This window comes from Coenobita brevimanus, chromosome 72, assembly GCF_032717465.1.
Source record: "Coenobita brevimanus isolate Jiangsu-jjx chromosome 72, ASM3271746v2, whole genome shotgun sequence".
NCBI lineage: Eukaryota > Metazoa > Arthropoda > Malacostraca > Decapoda > Coenobitidae > Coenobita > Coenobita brevimanus.
In genome coordinates, this window is record NC_137025.1 from 8140693 (window position 1) to 8165025 (window position 24333).

The window sequence follows — 24333 nt, forward strand, 5'->3', positions numbered from 1 at the left end:
AGTGTGAAATGGAGGGAGAGTAAGAAATTGTTTTGGAAGGAGGTAAAGAAAGTAAGGCAGTGTGAAAGGGGAAATAGTAGGGGAGTGAAAGATAGGAATAATAGATTGTTGGTGGAGAAGAGAGAGAAATTGAAGAGATGGAAGGAGCACTTTGAGGATTTGTTGAACTTAGAGAGTGAGAGCAGTGTGAGTATAAGTGGTTGGGGAATGGCTGGGAGAAGAAGAGATGAGAGGAGGGAGGAAGAGATCAGTAGGTCGGAAGTAGTGGAAGCGATGAAGAAGATTAAGCTGGGAAAGGCCCCAGGAATTGATGGAGTGTGTGGTGAAATGCATAGATATGGGGGTGAGATTGTTGTGGAGTGGATATGGAAGTTGTGTAGATTGGCTTGGGAAGAGGGAAGGGTTCCAGAGGACTGGAAATCAGGTATAATTGTTCCTCTGTACAAAGGAAAAGGGGAGAGAGAAGTATGTGGTAACCATAGGGGTATTTGCCTTCTTAGTGTGACTGGTAAAATATATGGTAGAATACTCATTGATAGGGTTAGGCATATGACAGAGGAGCTAGTTGGAGAAGAACAAGGGGGATTTAGGAAGGGAAAAGGGTGTGTAGATCAGATATTTGTTCTAAGATGTTTAGTGGAGAAGTATCTAGAGAAGGGAAGGAAAGTGTATGCTGCCTTCATGGACTTGGAGAAAGCTTATGACAGAATAGATAGGCAAGGTATGTGGAAGGTATTAAGAATATATGGAGTGGAGGGGAAATTGTTGAGTGCTGTGAAGAGTATGTACGAGGGAGCTAGGGCTACGGTGCGAGTGGATGGTGAGCTGAGTGAGTTCTTTGATCTCAATGTGGGACTGAAACAGGGGTGTGTAATGTCTCCATGGCTGTTTAATATATATATGGATGGGGTTGTAAAGGAGGTACAAGGTAGGGCAGTGGATGTGGGGGTGGCCCTAATGAATGAGGGTGAGATTTGGAAGCTTCCGGTGTTGCTGTTTGCTGATGATACAGTATTGTTGAGTGAAGATGAATGGGAGTTGCAAGGTTTGGTGAATGAATTTGGGACAGTGTGTAGGAGGAGGAAGCTGAAAGTTAATGTAAACAAAAGTAAAGTTATGGTGTTTGAGAGGAATGAAGTCACAGAGTGTGCAGTGAGGTTGGATGGTGAGGATATGGAGAGTGTGAGTGCATTCAAGTACTTGGGTAGTGTGATGAGTAAGGATGGAACTTTGGGGGATGAAGTACGTGAAAGGGTACAGCAGGGGAGAAAGGTTGTTGGTACACTGAAAGCAGTGATGAGAAATAGGGAGGTGAGTATGGAAGTTAAGAAGTCACTGCATGATGGTATTGTGATCCCTACCCTGACGTATGGAAGCGAGGCGTGGACATTGCAAGAGGGGAACAAGTCAAGAGTGAGAGCAGTGGAAATGAGTTACTTGAGAGGAGCATGTGGAGTGATGTGGAGGGACAGGTTGACGAATGAAGAAGTGAAGGAACGTTGTGGGGTAGATGTGGATGTGGTTGAAAAGATTAGGAGAAATACACTGAGGTGGTTTGGACATGTGGAGAGAATGGAGAATGAAAGACTGACTAAGAGGGTGTATGTAGGTGAGGTGGAGGGAGGGAGAGGGAGGGGTAGACCGAGGATGAGGTGGAGGGATGGAGTTGAGAGGTATATGAGGGAGGGGGGGGTGAGTTGGGGGGAGGGGAATCAAGTGGTGGGTGACAGAGTGACTTGGAGGCGTTTTGTCTGCGGCCACCCTTTGCGGGATTAGGGCGTCGGGCTATAGATAGATAGATAGACTAATTTATTTTCAAACATGTGTCTGAAAGTCCATGTTGGGGAGGGGAATGGATCTGTCTTGCAGGTGTTTGTGGTATGCATCTAAAAGGCAGAAAATATTTTTGGATAGTTTTTGCTTGTGAGCTGTAACGGACATTACAAAGGCTGGATTACCTGTGAATGATGTATGGCCCGATAGATATGTTCTTCTGCTCGGATATCTTTCTCCATTGCTCTTTCTGGAGATTACCCACCATATTCTTTAGATGTAGGGATGGGATGATGATGATTTGGAACCAGAATTAATTTGAGCACTTTATAATTCAGTGGTACCAAACTTCACCTTCTGACCTACAGGCCTATTTTCATTTTGGTGTACTTTTAATACCTGGTGATACACATCTAGAATAAGACATACTCCTACTATGTTCCTTTATATATATATATATACACAAATAATAATGAATGATGAGTGAACAATGTATTTCACTGAATACTCAGTTGTTTATTCTTTTTGTTTTCCTTTTCTTGTTTCTGGACCTTGTCTACCTCACTCATTAGCTAGAAATACAGTCAGGATAATGGTAATGAAAAATTGTAATAATTTTTATTTTCCTTTCCCTTATAATGCAATCCAGAAATAGAGAAGCAGTTTGAGGAGACATTGGCTGAACTCAGTAAGATCAGTGAACACCCAGATGTCACCACCTTGGACACACTCTCGCCATATGACCCCGATGTGCCACAGGGTCAGTATCTGGGGCTGAGTCAGACAGGATTGGGTGTAGCAGGAGTAGACCGGTTAAGGTAAAGGTAAGTAGGGCTAGATAAGCAGGAGATGGTTAGGCCAGGCAAGACAGAGCTCGGTAGGGCAAGATCAGGCTGAACATAACAGGACAGAATAGGGGTGGGTGGGTAGGGCAAGGTCAGGCAGGACAAGGCAAAATCAAGCTAGATGGGTCAGGATAAGGCTGGGTAGGTAAGATCAAGCCACTCAATACAAGATCAGACTTGGTAGGACAGAATCAGGCTAGACAGGGTAGGATCAGGCTGGACAGGACAAGACAAAACTGGATAGGGTAGGATCAGACTTGACAGAGCAGGATAAAGATGGGTAGGGCAGGATCAGAATGGATAGTACAGGACAGGACGTGGCTGGGTAGGGCAGTGTCAGGCTAGACAGGACAAAACAAAGCTTAGTAGGGCAGATCAGGCTGGACAGGGCAGAACAAAGCTGGGTAGGGCAGGATCAGGCTGGACAGGACAGGACAGGACAAGACAAGGCTAGATAGGGCAAAGCATGGCACAGTAAGGCTGGCCTGACAGTGCTGAGTAGGAGTTAGGAGAGGAGTGGTCACAGTAAGACTAGGTAGGATATGATAAGGTTGGGCAAGGCAGGGTAAAATAAGATTTGTTAGAGCAGGGCAGAATAGGAAGAGGCAAGGCAGGCCACAAGGGGACAGATAGGACAGGAGAGGGTAGGGCAGGACAAGGTTAGGCGTCGTATCTCATTAACTCTGTTATTTTGTGTTAGGTCATTCTTAGATACTTGGTATGTCACTCTGAGATGTATGTTGATGTAGTGGTAGAGAACTTGATTGGAGATGGTCATGTTGTATGTGCAAAAGTTCATATCCCAATGGTAAGTAGGGCTTTACCTCTTATGAAAAATATTGTCATGGGCATTGTTTGGTTTCCTGTGACTCAGTGTTCCTGATTGCTGTACTGTAGCCCAGCTTCAGTCTGAAGGAGGTAATGGAGATTTGCTTCGACTCCTCTCTCTCTCTCTCTCTCTCTCTCCTTTTTAAGGAAAAATAATATAAAGCCCGTATTATTATCAGGAATCATTGGCTGTGCTGTATTGTGTACTATACATATGTCATCTTGACTGACTGTCTCTGCTTATCTCTTGTTTAACCATCTGTCAGTATCTTCTCAACTACCAGTCACCTACCTATCTGATATTCTAATTGCCTCGTACTCTGTCTGTGTGTCTATCTATTACTTTATCAGCTTACCCATCCATTCATCCATTCCCCTGTTTTATATATCTATCTATGTGTCTCCTTGCAGGTATGAACTTCTTGTCCAAGACAGTGCTGTACAAATGTGAGGTGTGTCCTGAGGTTCACCTCTTCACACCAGCACAGATGAAGGAACACATGCATTCTTACAAGCATTATGACAATATTATTATTCACTTCAAGACACTTGAGGTTGGTAGATAGAGAGAGAGAATGTGTTTTTAATGATAATAAAGAACAATTGTATGTCATCTTTCTGTGGAAGATTTCCATTTTGTGATTTCCTAGTTATATGATGATCATTCTTCTATATATATATATATAATGGACTTCAATACAGTAATCCCTCCACTATCCGATGTAATAGAGCCAAAGGCATGTCCGGAAAGTGGTCCCGTCCGGAAAGTGGGCACCTGCTTGCTGGACTGGTACCTAAGGACCCTAACCCAGCCTAACTTTGAAAGCCACTTAAATAACTCCCTACCGGACATGCATAGCACCTATTTAAACCTATTTAAGACCCTATTCACACCAATAATGGACATAAAGCATGAAATAAATGAAAAGGAACCAAAGAATGAGGAATTAGAAGTGACTGTACCTCAGCCAGGGTACTTAAAGCACGTCTGTGGCCGCCTTCTCTAAAGGCTTTGGCAGTGGTGAAAATGCTCTTGAAGCACGTACAGTAATCTTGTGTTGTGCTGCACTTACAGTAATTCTTTGCACTGTGAGTTATAATTGTTTAACACTGCACATTGTTCATTGCACCACGCCAGTTTCAACTGCCAGTTTGCACTCCACAGTTAATCCTTTGCACTTTCAGTTCTAATTTCTTAACACAGCACAACACTGTAAATTCCCGTGTGGTCTACTGGCGAGGTATTGCAGTTTATTCACTGTTTATTCACAAAAAAACGAGCATGTGTGGCATCCACTGTGATAAGCATCCACTCGCAATCGAAGTTAAGCATAACTGTTGGAGTGTTGGTGATGGGGAAACAGAGTTGCCAGATCACAACAGCCACATTACCAAACTCCTCAATTTTCATTACCAAATTTAACTTTTCATTACCAAATTCGTATAGCAAGCATTTATTCTTCACTAATTATATATACAAGTGGAAATACATGTAATCACTCTCCTTATAATTAACAGCATGTTGATTATTTTCACGCTATGTTGGCTAGCAAATTAATCAGAGAGAGCAGACAATCCACCATCTCCATCCTGTGTATCCTCATACATGTGAAAAATCCATTTGGTAATGCATTATTCTGATTCATTACCAAAAAAATTTTTCATTACCAAATTGGCCCACATTTGGTAATGAAAATTACCAGATGGCAACCCTGACAGGGGAGGGGGGAGGAAGGAAGGGGCGAAGGGGCCATGGTGTAAACGGCTGTTTGGCACTGAGTGGCAATTTCAAATAATGGGAGGGAAACAGTTTTTTTTTTTTTTTTTTTTTTTTTTTTTTTTTTTTTTTTGAAGGTCCAGGTCCACTATGTCTGGTAAGTGAGGTGTCCAGAAAGTGGGCGTCCAGATAGTACGGGGATTACTGTAGACTGGAATTTGCTTTTATCGGACTCGAGGAGCTACATTACTAAATTCCTATATATCGGAAAAAGTCCAATAAAGTCAGAAGCAGTATGGACTACCTGATCACTTCAGCTATTTTCACCACAATAAGGTAAATAAAAGACATGTTTATCAGTGTATAGTTTCATTTCATTTTTAAAGGCTCCAACATCCTTGCATGCGTCGACCTTGATCACCTAATGGCGACTCTCCATGCTGCACGATCCATTGCAGCCTCCCTGTTCAGTCCCGTAACCTTGAGGTCACACTTAATGACCTCGTCCTATGTCTTTCTCGGTCTCCCCCTCGTAACCCCACCCCCAATATTAACACTTCTCACCTTCCTCACCCAATTATCATCCCCCATCCTCTCCACATGTCCAAACCACCTCAATCTACCTCCTCATCACAACACCAATACACTCCAGTCCCATCCTACCTCGCAACTCTTCCATCGTGAACCCAGCCCCCCGAGACCTTGAACGCAGGGACACACTACATATCCACCTAATCATTGTCATTTCTGTACGTCTGAGCCGGCGAATATCCTCCTCCTTCACTGCCCAGGTCTCACTACCGTACAGCATTACACTCCTAACACATGTTGCATACAAAGACCCCTTAGCACATAGGGAGAGTCCTCTCAATGTCAGGAGAGGCAAGAGCTCCCTGAACTTCTTCCAACCACTTCTCACCCTAGCCACAGAGCTAGCTCCAGCCCCACCTCCAGCACACAACATGTCTCCCAAATAACAATACTCTTCCACACACTCAAGAGATTCACCAGCAAGTTCAATTCTTTCACGTCTGACAATCTCCACCTGCTCTCCCCGACACGCCGTACACATAAAGTCAGCATTATCTCGCAGTCTACCTCTGATACCACTACATCTCTTATGCACCCATTTATCACAAACACCGCACAAGATGGAATTACTTCCCACGCCCTTGTGGCAAACTGCACATGGCCACTCTCCCTCGTCTTTGACAGTACCGCCACCAACCCTAGATATCATCACTTTTGTTTTATCTGCATTTGCCCTTAAGCCCTTGTGCCCCATACCATCTCTCCACTTCCTAAACCTTTCCTGCACCTCCCTTTCGTTCTCTGCAATCAACACCAAATCATCAGCATACAACAACTCCCACAGGAGCCTGTTTCTAAAGTCACGTGAAAGGGCTTCAAGTACCATGATAAACAACATGGGACTCAAGACTGACCCCTGATGCACACCAACATTCACGGAAAACCCATCACTCAAATCTCCATTCACTCTTACCTGGGTGTGAGCACCCACATACATAGCCATAACCACCTTAACCAGCCACTCCTCCAAGCCAAGCTTTCTCATTGCCCACTTCACCACTTCTCTAGGGACTCTGTCAAAGGCCTTTTCCAAATCAACAAAAACAAAATTAAGATCTCTTCTCCTACCAATACAGTAATCACTCCAATATCCGATGTAATAGAGCCATAGGTAGGTCCGGATATTGATTCTGTCCGGATATTGGGCCCCAGCTTATGGACTTGTACTTATGGACCCTAACTCAGAGAAACACCTATACAACTCCCTCTGGACATGCACAGCACCTATTTAAGACCCAAATCACACCAATAAGGCACATAAATGACTGAAATAAATGCAAAAGAAACATAAAATGAGGGTTTAGAGGTAGGTTCATACAGTATTAAACATTCTGGTTACTGGCTCCTGGACTGGTACTTATGGACCCTAACCTAGCCTAACTCAGAAAAACACCTTCCTACTGCACATGCATAGCTCCTAACACCCTATTCACACCAATAAAGGACATTAAAGAGTGAAATGAGGTGAGTATAGTATGGAAAAAAGTACAGTATGAAACATTCTTATGTCCGGATAGTGGGGATGTTTGGATATTGGGCGTCCGGATATTAGAGTGATTACTGTATATTTTTCCTGAAGCTGCCGAACAACGAATATGGCATCAGTGGTCCCCCTACCTGGCATAAACCCAAACTGCATCTCATCAATGTTCACTCTTTCTCTAATCATACCATCTAAAACTCTCTCCATTACCTTCATTATCTGATCTAAAAAGCTTTATACCTCTATAATTTCCCCTTTTCAAGGCATCACCCTTCCCTTTATACACATTTACAATTACACTCTTCAGCCAATCATCTGGGACAACACACTCATAAATAATCCTATTTATCAGGTCAGTGACTAACTTCACCCCTATATCGTTTGAGGCCTTCAACATTTCGGCAGTCAACCCAGACACACCTGCTGCCTTCCCCACCTTCATCCTGCCTATTGCCTCACTCACAGTAGCAGCATCAATCAAAGGCCAAGGGCCAGACACTGGATCTGCTGGCTCCAAACCTTCTCTGTCCCAGTCAAACTCCTCATTCAACAACCAGTTATAATGCTCTCACCATGCATCTTTAATATCCTCACTGTTCATCACTACCCTTCCTTCATCATTCTTCACACACTGCTCACCTATAATATCCCGATTATCCCTCTTCACTTGACTTGCCACCCTAAATATCATATTTTTCCTTTCCCCATGATTTAGGTTATCAAGTAATAGTCACTATGACTCAGACTTTGCCCTGTATACCTCTCTTCTAGCCCTACGCTTGGCAGCCAAATATTCCACTCTGCTACCACCCTTCTTCCATTCCCGGAAAAGCCTTCTTTTCTTCTTAACTGCAGCTTCTACACCCTCATCCCACCACCAAGTTACTTTATGCCTTGGTGATCCTCTTGTCCAACCGCATGTTACATCAGTAACTCTCAAGAGATTGTTCTTTAGGGCTCTGTACTGTTCATTAACGCCTCTGTCTACAGCTCCCTGTTCAGCCACCACTCTCCTCAACTCGCTTTAGAAGGCATCCCTTACTACTTGGCTTTTCAGCTTCCATATTTTCCTCCTAGGTACATAAGTCCTCTTTTTCATCACTCGTTCTTTAAGCACCATATCACAAATCAGTAGTTTGTGCTGCTGCACACACTCCTTACTTCCTATAACTTTAACATCCCTCACTAACCTCCTATCGGCCCTCCTAACCAGAAAATAATCTATCTGACTGCTATTTCCCCCAGACTCATACGTAGTTAACCTACTGTCTCTTTTCCAAAAATATGTGTTGCACACAATCATGTCCGTTGCCTCCCCAAACTCGAGTATCGTTTCCCCTTCTGCATTCCTTATACCATACGCACATCCCCCATGCACTCCTTCATAACCTTGTGCTGCTTCACCTACATGACCATTTAAGTCCCCTCCCAAAACCACCATCTCATCATCCCGCATACCACCCACTACATGTATTAAATCATCCCAAAATCTGTCTTTTCTGCTTCATCCAATCCTGCCTATGGAGCATATGCCAATATAATCGCAGCTATCCTTCTACCGAACAGAATTTTCACTACCAATATCCTATCGCTTACTTTCGTAACGTTCATAACATATTCCACCCATTTCTCCGCAACCATCACACCAACACCTCCATCTCTGTCTGTCCCCCCTTGCCAAAACAACTTATAGCAACAGTCCTTCCCAACAATCTTTCTGGCTGATCCACCCCTGTATTGGACTTCCTGGAAACACGCCACATCCACCCACGTCCTACTGAATGCCTCAACGACTTCTCCCACTCTTCCCCTCAAACTTCCCACATTCCATAAACCCACCCTCATCCCCCTGGGTGATTTACTGTCCTCAGGCTTGCATTGAAACTTTTTCTTGTGTTTTGTCATATTCAGCATTAATAAAGGGGGATAGACATACCACAGGCCCCACTCACTGCACAGTCCTAGGTCCAGGCAATGGATCTGGGACCCCTAGCCCACCAGTTTACCAGTGGCTGTGGTAGTGGCCTCGGGGCACCCTGCCAGGACAGCTGCAGGGACACCCTCCAAGCGCGCCTTGGCATTGCAACTATCCCGCCATTATACACCCACTGATAGGGCAGCCACCTGGGGCGCTACTCCCAGGTTCGGGCCCCTCTCGATTAGGCGGAAGCGGCAGCCTGGGAACCGCAATGCCCTGTACCCTCTAACACAGGCCTGAGCCCCATCTCGCCCTGGACCCACGATCTATGCCGGCAAAACCGCCGTCATGCCTCTCCCCGGAAGTCCGCCACTAGGTACAGTACAGTATCATTATACTGTATATATTATACCATTTGATTAATGAAGTGAAGTAAGTTATAACACAGTACAGTACCTCAGTGGTAGTCAAAACAGTTTAAAAACCATTCATGCGAATCGGACTGATGTCTGATATATCAGAAAAAGTCTGGGTTAGCAGGGGGAAGTCTGGGTGTCGCTTTTATCGGAATTTTGCATTTTTTGAAATGGCATGGGGCCCAATTAGTTTGTTATATTGAGGGCTAGTTGTACATACATGTAAATATATATATATATATATATACTTACATACACACAGAGATAGCCCGATTATCCGGGCTATATGGTGTTAAGGGGTGCCCGATTAGTCCGAAAGCACGATTAATCCAGCGGAAACAAAACACAAGTACTATACTGTTAGACTGATTTATTTACCAGTAAATGTACACTTTAAGTACCAGAAAGACCTTTCCAGTTCAATGTATATTCCTCCAGCTTGTTTCAGTATTTTTCAGACTATATTCAGTTCGGTTAATCACGTCTACTTACTGAAAGATTTCCTCCCTGTTATTATCGTCACGTTCTAAAGCTGTACCTACGACTGTTTCCAGCACAATGGGCGAAACTCATCGTACTCAAATGTGGACTTCGTTTCCCAACTTCCCAACTGAAGATTAGGTTAGGTTACATTATTAGATGCAGTTAAGCTAGGTTAGGCCAAGTTTAAACACTTAGATTAGAACAGTGTCTTCTGCCATTACGTTAACGAATCAAACAAAGAGTCGTCACACCAGAACAGCTAAAAACAGCGGGGAAAACAGATTTAACAAGAAATGTTTATTTACCAAACCAGAAATAATCAGAAAAATATAATAGACTATCAGGATGAACTGATTTGGTAAGGTGCTTTTACTATCTATCTATCTATCTATTGCCAGACGCCTCAATCCCGTTTGGGGTGGCCACGAACAAATCGCCTCCAAGTCGCCCTGTCCCCCGCCATTTCACTGCCCTGCTCCCAACTCTCACCCCCCTCTCTCATATACCTCTCCACCCCATCCCTCCGTCTCATCCTCGGCCTCCCCCTTCCTCTTCCCCCCTCCACCTCACTCACATACACTCTCTTCGTCAGCCTTTCACCCTCCATCCTCTCCACATGGCCAAACCACCTCAGTGTGTTCCTCATAACGCTTCCTATCACATCCACATCAACACCACAACGCTCCTTTATATCCTCATTCGTCAGCCTGTCTCTCCACGTGACTCCACAGGCTCCTCTTAAATAACTCATTTCCACTGCTCTCACTCTTGACTTGTGTCCTCCCAACAATGTCCAAGCTTCACTTCCGTACGTTAGAGTTGGTATCACAATACTGTCATGTAGTAACTTTTTCACTTCCATGCTCACTTCCCTGTTCCTTATCACTGCTTTCAAAGAACCAGCAACCTTTCTTCCCTGCTGTACCCTTTCAAGCACTTCACCCTCCAAACCTCCATCCTTACTCATCACACTACCCAAGTACTTAAACGTACTCACATTTTCCAATTCCTCACCACCCAACCTCGCTGTACATTCACTGACTTCACCTCTCTCAAAGACCATCACTTTACTCTTCCCTACATTCACCTTTAGATTCCATTTCTTACACACTCTCTCAAACTCATCCACCAAGCCTTGCAGCTCCCCTTCGTCTTCACTCAACAACACAGTATCATCTGCAAACAACAGTACAGGGAGTTTCCAAACACTATCCTCTCCAACATCCACTACCCTACCTTGTACCTCTTTTATTACCCCATCCATGTACAGATTGAACAACCATGGAGACATGACACATCCCTGTTTCAAACCAACTTTCAAAGAGAAAAATTCACTTAGTTCACCATCCACACGCACTGCAGCCTTCGCACCATCGTACATACTCTTCACAGCATTTAACAACTTCCCATCCACTCCATATATTCTTAAAACTTTCCACAATCCTTGTCTATCCACCCTGTCATATGCTTTCTCCAAATCCATGAAAGCCGCATACAACTTCTTTCCCTTCTCTAGAAACTTTTCCACTAAAGATCTAAGAATGAATATCTGATCTACACAACCTCTTCCCTTCCTAAAGCCTCCCTGTTCTTCTCCAACTAATTTCTCTGTTCTTTCCCTAACTCTGTCTATAAGTATCCTACCATACACTTTTCCTATTATACTAAGAAGACAGATGCCCCTATGATTACCACACACTTCTTTTTCCCCTTTTCCTTTGTACAAGGGAATAATTATACCTGACTTCCAATCCTCCGGGACTCTACCTTCCTCCCAGGCCAATCTGCACATCCTCCACATCCATTCTACTACTATCTCTCCCCCATGCTTCAGCATTTCACCACACACTCCATCAATTCCTGGGGCTTTCCCCGATTTAACTTTCTTCATTGCTTCCACAACTTCTGTCCTACTGATTTCTTCCTGTCTTCTCACCTCCCTCCTTCTCCCAGCCATTCCCCAGCCACTTATACTCGCATTACTTCCATCCTCTACGTTCAACAATTCCTTAAAGTGTTCTCTCCATCTGCTCACTTTTTCTCCCTTCTCCACTAGTAATCTACCATTTTTATCTTTCACTCCCCTGCTAACTTCACTTCCACCCTGTCTTACTCTTTTCACTTCTCTCTAGAACATTTTCTTACAGTCCCTCCACTTTACACTCAGATTCCTGCCAAATTCCTCATCCACTCTCTTCTTACTCTCTCTTACTAATCTTTTCACCTCTCTCTTTCTTTCTACATATAACTCTCTCTTCCGCCTCTCAACTTCTTCTACGCCCCTATTTCTCATCCATTCATTGTATGCTTTCTTCTTTTGTGCCACAGCCTGTTTCACCTCTTCAGTCCACCACGCTGTTCCTTGCACCCCCCTCCGTCTTCTCTTCCTTCCACACACCACATCACATGCTGCACATATTTCTTCTGTAAATATCTTACACACACCTTCCACGTCTCCCATCTGCTCCAATTCATATTTGCCCAATCGTTCCTCTACTTCTCTCTTATACTCTGCCTTTTTCTCATCCTCTTGTAACCTTTCCAATATACGCTTTTACTGCTTACAGCAAAGCGTATATTTACCCCCCTCAAATCCTCAATGTTCGTGAGTTCAGAAATTCGTATGCTCCCGTGGCAGACCTTGAAACCATTTTTTCAAAGTTATAAAGTCAAATACTTATCTGATACACCTGGCTTTTTCCCCTCCTCCCTAAACCTATCTTGTGATTTGCCATGATTCGTGAAAGAATTAATAAAATTAGGGGGGTTGTTACATTACATGTGGAGGGGGGAAGAGGGAGGGGGAGGCCGAGGATGAGATGGAGGGATGGGGTGGAGAGGTATATGAGAGAGGGGGGTGTGAGTTGGGAGCAGGACAGTGAAATGGCGGGGGACAGGGCGACTTGGAGGCGATTTGTTTGTGGCCACCCCAAACGGGATTGAGGCGTCTGGCAATAGATAGATAGATAGTTACATTAGCATTTAACCCCTTAACCGCGGGGCGTCACTTTCGTGACGCTTGGGAGCAAGGGATCATACCGCGGGGCGTCGCTTTTGTGATTCTGTGTTATTTTGAATTCACCCGGGCTTTCCAGTGGGGGCTTGTATCATCTATCAGTACTGACAATGTCCAACACTAGTCAGCACTCCTAATCTCATCTGTACTCCCATCCATTGTTGACAATTTAGCCATTTCTCCCCGTTCTTGACTCCCCTCCCTACCCCCCCTCCATTACCCTATGCTCTCGCCTGCCCGGCCATGCTACGCTAAGTAAATCTTCCCTGGAATTTTTCACTGATTTCATCCATTGAAATAAGCCCTATGTCGTATTCTTATACCAAATAATATATACAAGTAAGAAATCAGGTAAGTGAGAGTGCCATACACCTGGAATTGGCTAATTATCACCTGACAACACCTCACGTGCACTCGTTCGCTAATTTTCGCTGTTTTTTTCCCCTTGAAATATGCCGTATAATCTATTTTCGTAATAAATATACATGTAAGGAGAGAAGGGAGAAGCCTAAATGATATTTACATTCACCTGGAACTACCTAATTTATAATGTATTGTCTAGATTTCCTGCCAATCATATCAGTGCTACACAAAGCTGTTTCAAGATTTAACATTGGTAGCTCTGATTATATATCTCCTAAGTAGGCCTCTAATCTATTTTCGTAATAAATATACATGTAAGGAGGGAAGGGAGAATATTTACATTCACCTGGAACTACCAGATTTATAATGTATTGTCTAGATTTCCTGCCAATCATATCAGTGCTAGACTTAGCTGTTTCAAGAAGTAATATTGGTAACTCTGAATAACCCCTAAAGCAGGCCTCTAGGCTGCCCCTGCGTTATCAGTGTACTCTCATCTTCCGAAGTGAGAGGACGTACGTTTCATCTTGCTGACTTCAAGGCCTTTTTTTCACCCCCATGCAAATGGCTCTGTGACTTTACCCCCTACTAAACCTCGTGTGGAAAGAGGTAAAGGGCTGACAATTGATAAAAGAGTGACTATGATCTTTCTATTGAGTAAAACAGTGCAAGTGGAATTGTAAATAATGTGTAAATAATGTGTAAACAGCAAGTGAAAGTAATGAATGTAAATATACGTGAACAATGGAAAATAGTTTTATAAGTTATTTCAAGTGACAGTGCACAACACAGTGTAAATAAAATAGAAATGTAAATAACGTAAATAAAATAGAGAACGTAAATAGAAATGTAAATGAGTAGTATTATAAGATTACGAGTATATACCCTAGGAGTAATGAAAGTGAAAGTTTCACTCTAGCATGTCTGAATGCTATGAGTTATGAGAGTGAAGATGAAAGTGACATTCACTCTCAATGCCAGTATACAGGACGAGAAAGTGAATGCTACGTATTTTACTGAAAGAAATTGAATCCCTACAGTGACAATAAACTAATACTACTGAAGGAAACTTATGGATAAAGACTGTAGATATATATAAGTGTTATATAGTAATAGAAATATAAAGTGTGAGGGGTTTTATGAATAATAAATGACAGGCTACCATGAGCGAACTAGTGCCAGTGCGACGATCAGACGCGCTCGTAATTTCCATTGCTTTCACAGTGTTTTTTTTTTTAGTATGGATCCCAAACTACTTGAAAATTGTAGAATAGTGTTTATAGTGTTTGTATCTGGCTGTGGTAATCATATTACGGGTTGTCGGGAAGTGTAAATTGGAGACTTCGTTACCCTACTTCAGAGGTCTCCACAAGTCCTACGGTAACCGACGAAGGCTCAACAATCATTCCAGGAGAAAGCTGAAGGTATGTGCCATAAGCATATGTAATTTTATTATTCTAGGACTAATAACTGATTTTTGGCAAATATTTTTTGAGAGTCTGTCGGAGCCCAAATAACCCCGCGGCACACGCAAGTTATTGGTAAACAAGCCCGCGGTGTAGGGGTTAAACATAAAATTAGGGTGCATGTTACTTTAACATTTAAACATATCGGCGAAAACATCTGGGATGAAAGGACCGCCTAGCTGTTTGGGATGGTAGAGTAGGGTCGTGAAAACATACCAGTGACCTTCATTCCCTTCCCATAATTGTTCGCAGTTTTATGGCTCCCTAACTCAACGTCACCGACACCGGTACAGTAAAGCATTGTTTAAGGCTGGCAGCCATGAAGGGGTTAATGGAATATATTATTGTTTGTATCAATACTCTCTCTTTCACAAATACACGAACGAACAAAAGAATGTGCAATAAATGTACACTTAACTGTAAGGAGCAGAAATAACTGTATGCTCTGTCGGTCCAAAATGTGTTGGGAAACGACATCGAACAAAGAATGTGGAACTGAATGCCACCTTACGAATACACGTGAGATGAAAGTATTTTTTCTTATTAGTAAACATATTTGTTCCATTTCGTCCCCTATAATTGTGAAACTCTTAAATTTTCGTCCAAGCATACAGCCTAATAACCTTACTAATTCAATTCATATTGCTCTAGTTTGTTTTCTGTATTTTTCTGCCTATTTTGTGGGTGGTAAATTACGTTTGGCTGAAAGATTTCCTCTCTTATTATCATGAAGTTCCTTAAGCCTTACCTACGATTGTTTCTGGCATAATGGAGGAAACTTACTCATAATTAGGGTGCATGTTACAATAGCATTTAAACATATCGGCGAAAACATCTGGGATGAAGTGGCAGGCCGCCTGACTGTTTGAGATGGTAGAGGAGGGTCATGAAAACATACCAGAGATCGTCGTTCCCTTCCCATTATTGTTCGCAGTTTTTATAGTGCTCCCTAACCCAACATCCCTGACACCGGTACAGTAAAGCATTGTTCGAGGCTGGCAGCTATGATGGGGTTAATGGAATGCATTTTTGTTTGCATTAATACTCTCTTTCACACATACAATACACTTAAGAACGAACAAAAGAATGAACAGTAAATGTAAGAGGAAGAAATAACTATGCTCTGACAGTCCGAAATGTGTTGGGAAGCGCGATATCTAACGAAGAATGCAGAACTGAATGCTAACTTACGAGAACACATGAGTATTTTTTTTTTTTTTTTCTGATTAGCAGACATTCTTGTCTGTTTAATATATATACAGTATATGGATGGGGTCGTAAAGGAGGTACAAGGTAGGGCAATGGATGTGGGGGTGGCCCTAATGAATGAGGGTGAGATTTGGAAGCTTCTGGTGTTGCTGTTTGCTGATGATACAGTATTGTTGAGTGAAGATGAATGGGAGTTGCAAGGTTTGGTGAATGAATTTGGGACAGTGTGTAGGAGGAGGAAGCTGAAAGTTAATGTAAACAAAAGTAAAGTTATGGTGTTTGAGAGGAATGAAGTCACAGAGTGTGCAGTGAGGTTGGATGGTGAGGATATGGAGAATGTGAGTGCATTCAAGTACTTTGGTAGTGTGATGAGTAATGATGGAACTTTGGGGGATGAAGTACGTGAAAGGGTACAGCAGGGAAGGAAGGTTGTTGGCACACTGAAAGCAGTGATGAGAAATAGGGAGGTGAGTATGGAAGTTAAGAAGTCACTGCATGATGGTATTGTGATCCCTACCCTGACGTATGGAAGCGAGGCGTGGACCTTGCGAGAGGGGAACAAGTCAAGAGTGAGAGCAGTGGAAATGAGTTACTTGAGAGGAGCATGTGGAGTGACATGGAGGGACAGGTTGACGAATGAAGAAGTAAAGGAACGTTGTGGGGTAGATGTGGATGTGGTTGAAAAGATTAGGAGAAATACACTGAGGTGGTTTGGACATGTGGAGAGGATGGAGAATGAAAGACTAACTAAGAGGGTGTATGTAGGTGAGGTGGAGGGAGGGAGAGGGAGGGGTAGACCGAGGATGAGGTGGAGGGATGGAGTTGAGAGGTATATGAGGGAGGGGGGGGTGAGTTGGGGGGAGGGGAGTCAAATGGTGGGTGACAGAGTGACTTGGAGGCGTTTTGTCTGCGGCCACCCTTTGCGGGATTAGGGCGTCGGGCTATAGATAGATAGATAGATAGACATTCTTGTTCCATTTCGTTCCCTAAAATTGGGAAACCCATTACTTTTCGTATAAGCATACAGCCAAAAGACTTCACTAATTCACTTCATATTCCTCCAGTTTGTTTTCATTGTTTTTCTATTTTGAGGGTAGTAAATTACTTTCTCTTGCTGAAAGATTTTCTCTTTTATTATCACGTTCTTTAAGCCGTACCTACGATTGCTTTGGGCATAATGGAAGAAACTCATCATAAACAAAAGTGGATTTAGTTTCCCAATTTCCCAACTGGAGCCCAGGTTAAGTTAAATTAGATTAAATTATTAAGTAGTTAAGCAAGGTTAGGCTAGGTCAGGAGTATCAGTTGCCTCACCAAACTCCACCCTACCACCATTGTGATCGAGTTGTGAGCAGGAGGTGTGGGTGGGGGCAGAGTGAGCAGACTGTCTCTGGTTTACCCATGCCTCGCTCCATAGCAACTGGATGCTTCCTATTTAAACCAGAGCTATCGTACGGATAATTCTATAAATTACTGTACCACTGAACCATTCGGTCACGGCCCGGATATACTGAAAGCTGGGTAATCCGAGCCTGGATAATCGAGCTTCCACTGTACACGCAATCTGAGTGTGGGAACCTCTCATAGCACGAAAGGCAAATTTTGAAGCCAGGAAATGGTCAGAACGCGAAAATGACATATAATGCCGGTTAAAACATCTGCCCATTTTTTTGAAAATCGTATTGCTATGTGACGATAGGGATTACGCTGCCTGTGGCCACAAATTATGGTTTAAATAGTCATTACGCAAAAGAATTGGTCATAATGCAGTAGAAACAGACAAAACGCGGGGAGCGATAGTCATTGCACGGTTGCCTCAGCCAGTAATGTATGGCTGTCACATGTCTGCGTGGAGTGTCGTCATGGTCAGCTGAGCATTCCTGCCCCACTTGAGCCTACCGTCTTCCCGCGCTCTGGCTCCACACGTGCTGTGGGTTATCTTTGCTCCTTTTTTTTTTTTTTTTTTTTTTTGGCCACCTGACCCAGCCCGACCATGTTGCCGCACTGTAACAGCAAAATGTTGAAAAAGTCTGACCCAGGAGCAGAAGCTTGATGTCATCAAGCAGAAGGAGAGAGGAGAATGTAATTGTGCAATCGCCAAGGTGTATCAAGTCAACGAGTCAACTATTCATATGATCATGGAGAAGAAGGACGCCATTATGAAGACTGTGTGGGTTTATGGGGGATCTCCAGTGGACCAGAGGATTCAAGTGTCTGACCCAGCACTTGTTATGATGGAGAGGTTCCTGATCATGTATTTGAACTGAAAGGAGAGGGAAAAGAGTTCCAATCGACTCCATCAACATGAGGAGGACTGCCTGCCACCTGTATGCTGTAGCTTGCCATGAGCTGTCCCAACCCCCAGGTAGATTTAAGGCATGAAGTGCTTGGTTTGCCAAGTTTTAGAAAAGGAAGGATTTGAAAAGAGTACAGGTGACAGGAGAATGAGTGTCAGCAGATGCCAGAGCCACAGAAATGTTCATGTATGTCCTAAACGGAATTATCAGTGATGGGGGTTACATTGCCGAGCAAATTTATAACATAGATGAGACGGTTCTCTGATACAAGAGGATGCCAAGGACTATGTATATCTCAAAAGGCAAGGCAGGGGTAGAAAAGTTGGGAAGGTAAGCATCACTCTTTGTTTGTCTTTCAGTGTTGCAGGATATAAGATGAGGCCATTAATTGTAAGTAAAGTAAAAATAGCCTAGGTGCTTTAAACAGTTAAAACACATGAATGAGTCAGGGGTTTATTGGGAGAAATCAAAGACAGGATGGATGACTAGAGATATGTTGAATAGGTGGTGCAAGAAATATTTTACTCCTGATGCAAGGAGGAGGTGTGAGGAGTTGGGCATACCATATAAAATCCTGTTGGTGCTTGACAGTGCACCAGGGCACCCAGCCTACTTGGAGGGTTTGCATGAAAGTGTTAAGGTAGTGTTTTTGCCAGCTAACACAACTTCCCTCCTGCAACTCCTAGACCAGGAAGTGATAGCTTCTCTGAAGTACCATTATGAGACGATCATGTTTGAATATGTGAGAGCAGCCACAGACAATTGTGAGGAGGAACATCTCTTCCAGGAGGAAGTGCTTGATGATGACGAGGATTTGGAGGTGTCTGATGAGGAGGTTTTGGATGACCCAGCAGATCCCCAGCCAGCTCCCTCCTGTTCACCTCAGCCTGACCCAGCTGAACTTTTGGCCTGTTCCTCACATGTGCCTCAGCCTGACCTTTCACAGAGTAGCCTTTTAACTGTGGCTGTTGTTTGGAAAAAGTACAATATGAGGAATGTCATCATGAATATTCTTAAGGCATGGGATTGGGTGTCTGTGGCAACAATAAATCACGCTTGGTGCAAGCTGGCACTTGAGTTGTGTGCCGCTAGAGGTGGTGAGGTGCAGTCACTACAGGCTGTGTGGCAGGAAGCAGTACAAGCATGCAGAGCCGTGCTAGGCTGTGAGGTAGTGCAAGAGGAGGATTTGGTCGAGGTTGTGGAGGACAACTTAACGCCATAGGATGCCATGCGATGTATTGAAGAACTCGACAGGGAACAGTGTGAGGCATAGGAGCAGGGGGATCAGGCTGAGGCACAAACCACAGCCCTAGTTATGACCACGGGTCGCATAGATAACATCTTGGCTGGTGTAGAGGCGCTCAGGGAAGCCATCGTGGTTTATGAAATGGATGAGGTTCAGAGGGCTGACATGCTGGACACTGTGTTGCATGCGATGCGACCGTATGAAGGGCTGAGGCAAGAGAAAATATGACGTCGCCAGACTCTACCCACCCAATACTTTTGTCCTTGACAGATCCCAGAGCAGCAAGAGCCAGAGGAAAATACTATGTCTGTGGGTTCCCTTGACTTTGAGGTGTTTGTGCAGGAGGCAGAAGAGTTGCAGCAGAGAACTGTGGATGTACAGGATTTATCTTCTAACTGAGATATGGACTCCATGGAGCTGGTGCGGCAAGAGGACTATGCTGGGGACCAGTATGAGTCCTGTCCTATCTTGGAACCCAACTCCTCCTCCCTCCAGGAAGCCCACAACCTCTTCAATTCAAGGTGGGGAATCCTCCAGTGTTTGTATGTAATGTCATTATTATGTAGGTAAATATCCTGGGAACAATCCCAGAAAAGTGTCCCAAAAGGTGAACTTGGGGCTGGCTGGATTACCATGAAACCCTTTAACATGTAAACATCTGTCTGTGTATCTGTCTATTGCCAGACACCGTAATCCCATAAGGAGTGGCCATTTGACTCTGGGTTATTTGTTTTACAGGGAGGGGCACTAACCCTCCACCAACCCACTTGTTGACACGTAGGGAGCATGTATGGTTTGGTTATATGGTTACCACCCAGCGTAGTAAATGGTTTCTTGGCTTACAGGAAACCATTTGGCTTGTCACTCAATGTAAAGCCACCTGTAACGGAAAGAAAAGTATTAAGTAGTGACATGAAAGATGGGAGAAATAGGAAGAGAGGAGGGCAGGTACAGAAAAAGAATGATAAAGGCTAAGGAAGAAGTAGGCAGCACTACATCAAGTAAGTGGATGATGGTCGGCACCACCTACCACTACATGTAAACATATGGCCCTATAATGCGAAAATCTCAGAAAGCGGGACCTTCCGGGGACAATATTCGCCCTTTATGTGAGAGCTCGCTGTATATATATATATATATATATATATACAGGTAAGCCCTTAATTCACGCGAACTTTTTTCATGTGATTTCGGTTATCCACGAGTTGTTCGTACAATAATTAAAACATAAATTATAGTATTCAAATAAATAATTTTAATACACAAGAGAAATAAATAAAATATAAAAATGCCTACCTACTGTTGGAGCCTTTAAAAACGAAAACGAACTGCTGCCTGTGCGCATACATATGTGTGTGTGTGTGTGTGTGTGTGTGTGTGTGTGTGTGTGTGTGTGGGAGGTCAGTCTACCACACAGTTAGTTTGCATCCGACGGTCGAACCATGCGTGACTTGCGAATCATTATTTGTGGCTTATTTTTCTGCCTTCCAGTGATTGCTTGCCTTGTCTGCCAACATGGGGCCTAAGCGTAGTGCTAGTGATGCATGTGGTAACACACCAAAACAGACTCGTAAAGTGATGTTGCTGACAGAGAAAGTTAAAGTGTTGGACAAACTTAAGGGAGGAATGTCGGCGACAATTTCCATCAGGACGATTCCCCGTTATTTATTTACATACCAGTTTATTTATCAAGTACAGTACACTAGTTTTTTACTTATATGAGTTATAAAATCCCCCTGAAAATTAGTTATTAAAGTATTAATTAATCAGTAATAAGTATATTTATAGAATGACAGGGAATCGTCCATGTTTTGATGGCGAATTGACTTCATGGTGAATTGTCTCTGAACTGTGTGTTTGGGGTGAGTCAACTGTTCTTACAATAAAGAAGGCAGAACGTAGCATACGGGAGGCAGTGAGGGCTAGTGCACCAGACTGTGCTAAAGTGTCTCCACCTACGCCTGTGAACTGGCTCGGAACCGTATGTTTGAGGTGAATGAGTCAACTGTTTGGACAATAAAGAAGGCAGAATGTAGCATATGGGAGGCAGTGAGGGCTTGTGCACCAGACTGCTGAAGTGTCTCCACCTACACCTGTGCTTGTCAGGTTTCAGTGTTAAATTTCTTACATTTTTGTTGTTTTTCATACTTTATGCTAGTTTATAAGGTGTATGTAGTGCATAAACAATATTATTCAGATGTAATATACTTAGTAGAGATGCGTAATTATGTGCACACAAGGGATATACGTGAATTTACCACATACGCGAAGGGTCTGGGAACGTAACCCTCGCGTGAATTAAGGGCTTACCTGTATATATATATATATATATATATATATATACATACGTACAGTGGATTGTCGAATTTCAATGGGCATGGGTACCTAAAAATCACCGTGAAATTCAAATCATCGAAATTTAAACTGAACTTCTTATGGGAAAAATTAATTTGGGTTTGGGGCCTCCGAACCTAACTACGTAAAATCATGATTTATTGCCCACGCCCCTGTAAACTTTATGAACTATAATTGTGGTTAAGTAACTGTAGTTCTGCATTGTATTGCCATACTGTCAGCAAGTGTATACTTGGTGTTTTTCTGCCCTATCCTGTATTGCAATTTCTCCTTTGGCTGTGAAGATTTAGAGGTGCCAGGCTGCTCTTGTCCATTACCACTGCTACCTGAAGAACCACCCTTCCTTGCCATCTTGAAACAGGTAAGTTGCGACAAAAATACAAAGAAAATACATACAACTAAATTGCAGTGAAATGCATGTCCACATGTGGAAGGCACAGGCTGAAAGTGCAGCACTTGGCTGTAGAGGACTGGCTGCTGGCAGGACAGTCACAAGATGGCTGCTGACAACAGAACATCACCTTGCACATGGCTTGTTGTTGTTGGTGCCTACTCCCATCCGAGAGTTCTTGTCCTTAAACAACATGACTTTTTTTTTTTTTCCTCAGTCTCTGTTGTACATTTCTGTGTTGCTCCTTATATTCATAATTACTGTACTTCTCTTTGTTTCAGTATTCTGCCTGCTGTATTTGGTACCACCTGTAATTCATTTTGTTTAAGTATTTCTATTATTGATTCTTTTCCTTTAATTTCTCTTGTTATATCTTCGAGTTATTGAAGTATTGGTTAATTAATAATACTGTAAGTATATTTATAGAATGATGGGGAAAAGTCCAGGGTGCAAATTGTCCTGACAGGAAATTGTCCATGTTTTGATGGGGGATTATCTGACGGCGAATTGGCTTGACGGTGAATTGTCTCGGAACCTTGTCATCGTGTGCTCCATGTATGAATAAATGATGTTGATTTTCATTCTCTTCTTGACACATGTCACATTCGATATTAGGTTAGGCTTACTCTTTCTTATAATTTTCCTTCACTTCTAGCATTTTGGTTCGTATAAAAAAAATATTATCTTTGCTTGTTTTGGTTGAAGTCTGGCCCTGAGAGCACGTCACATATGATATTAGGTTAGGCTCATACTTTTTCTTATAATTTTCTTTCACTTCTAGCATTTTGGTTTGCATCAAAAATATTATCCTTGCTTGTTTTGGTTGTAGTCTGGCCCTGGGAGCATCAAAATACGTGACTTTGCATCGAAGTGAGGTAGGCAGACCTCTCCAAAATGCATCGAAATTTGATTAATCGAATTCTAAACTGTCAAAATTTGAGAATCCACTGTATATATATATATATATATATATATATACAGTGGATTCTCAAATTTTGATGGGGATATATACCAAAAAAACACATCGAAACTCAAAACATCGAAGTTTAAACAACTTCTTACGGGAAAAATTAGTTTGGGTCTGGGGCCAACTTCACTATGTAACATCATGATTTTTTGCCCACACTCCCTGAACACCTTGTGAACTATAAATATGGTTACAGAACTGTAGTTCTGCACTGTATTACCATACTGTACTGTAGTTCAGAATACAGCAAAATTTGTTACTACAGGTATTTGTCAGTATCCTGTCACAGTTTTTATTACAGTAGTTACAGTACAGCACACTGTAAAGTGCTAACCTTGGGTTATGGAATATTATCACTTGGCTGGCTGCTGTTGGTGGTGTGTGGCAGGGGTGGACCACTTAGGTGAAGTAGTCTCCTCTGTGGAGGTATCCAACCCAAATTCCTCAAAATGAAAATCATCCTTGAGTATCTGGACATCTATAGTGTCAACATCTTCCTCCTCACCCTCGTGGATGGTTATATCTTTGCAACACTCTAGTAATTGGCCTGAAGAAGGTGATGATCTATGACTGATTCTGCTTATGAAGCCCATGACAGCATCGAAATTTGCGATTTTGTATCAAAAAGTGAGGTAGGCAGACCACTCCAAAAGGCATCTAAATTCGAATCATCGAATTCTAAACTGTCGAAATTTGAGAATCCACTGTATATATATATATATATATATATATATACTGTATATATATATAATTATCTGTGATATTCATTTTCTGTATTTATTTATATGGTGTGGTGTAGTGGTATACAGTGCTCGTCAGAATTATTGAGCGCCCTGTGTCCCTCCTAAGAAACAAACCTTTCAACATTGAAAAAACATGTAAATAATGCATTTTATTTACCTTTAGTGCTTCGTAGGGTAGCCTTTACGTTTCTCCACGGATCTGAGATGTCTTGGAAGTGAAAGGGCG

The 24333-nt window shown here is 42.8% G+C and overlaps 1 protein-coding gene across 2 annotated transcripts in view; it reads left to right on the forward strand.

Annotated features, from left to right (window-relative positions):
- LOC145407010 (uncharacterized) overlaps positions 1-24333 on the forward strand; it is a 198544-nt gene that overhangs the window by 145575 nt on the left and 28636 nt on the right. For both annotated transcript variants that reach the window (XM_080278023.1, XM_080278024.1), the window contains exons 10-11: positions 2423-2533; positions 3858-4000. In XM_080278023.1, the coding sequence (XP_080134149.1) occupies positions 2423-2533; positions 3858-4000 (254 nt within the window). The remainder of the gene's footprint in view (positions 1-2422; positions 2534-3857; positions 4001-24333) is intronic.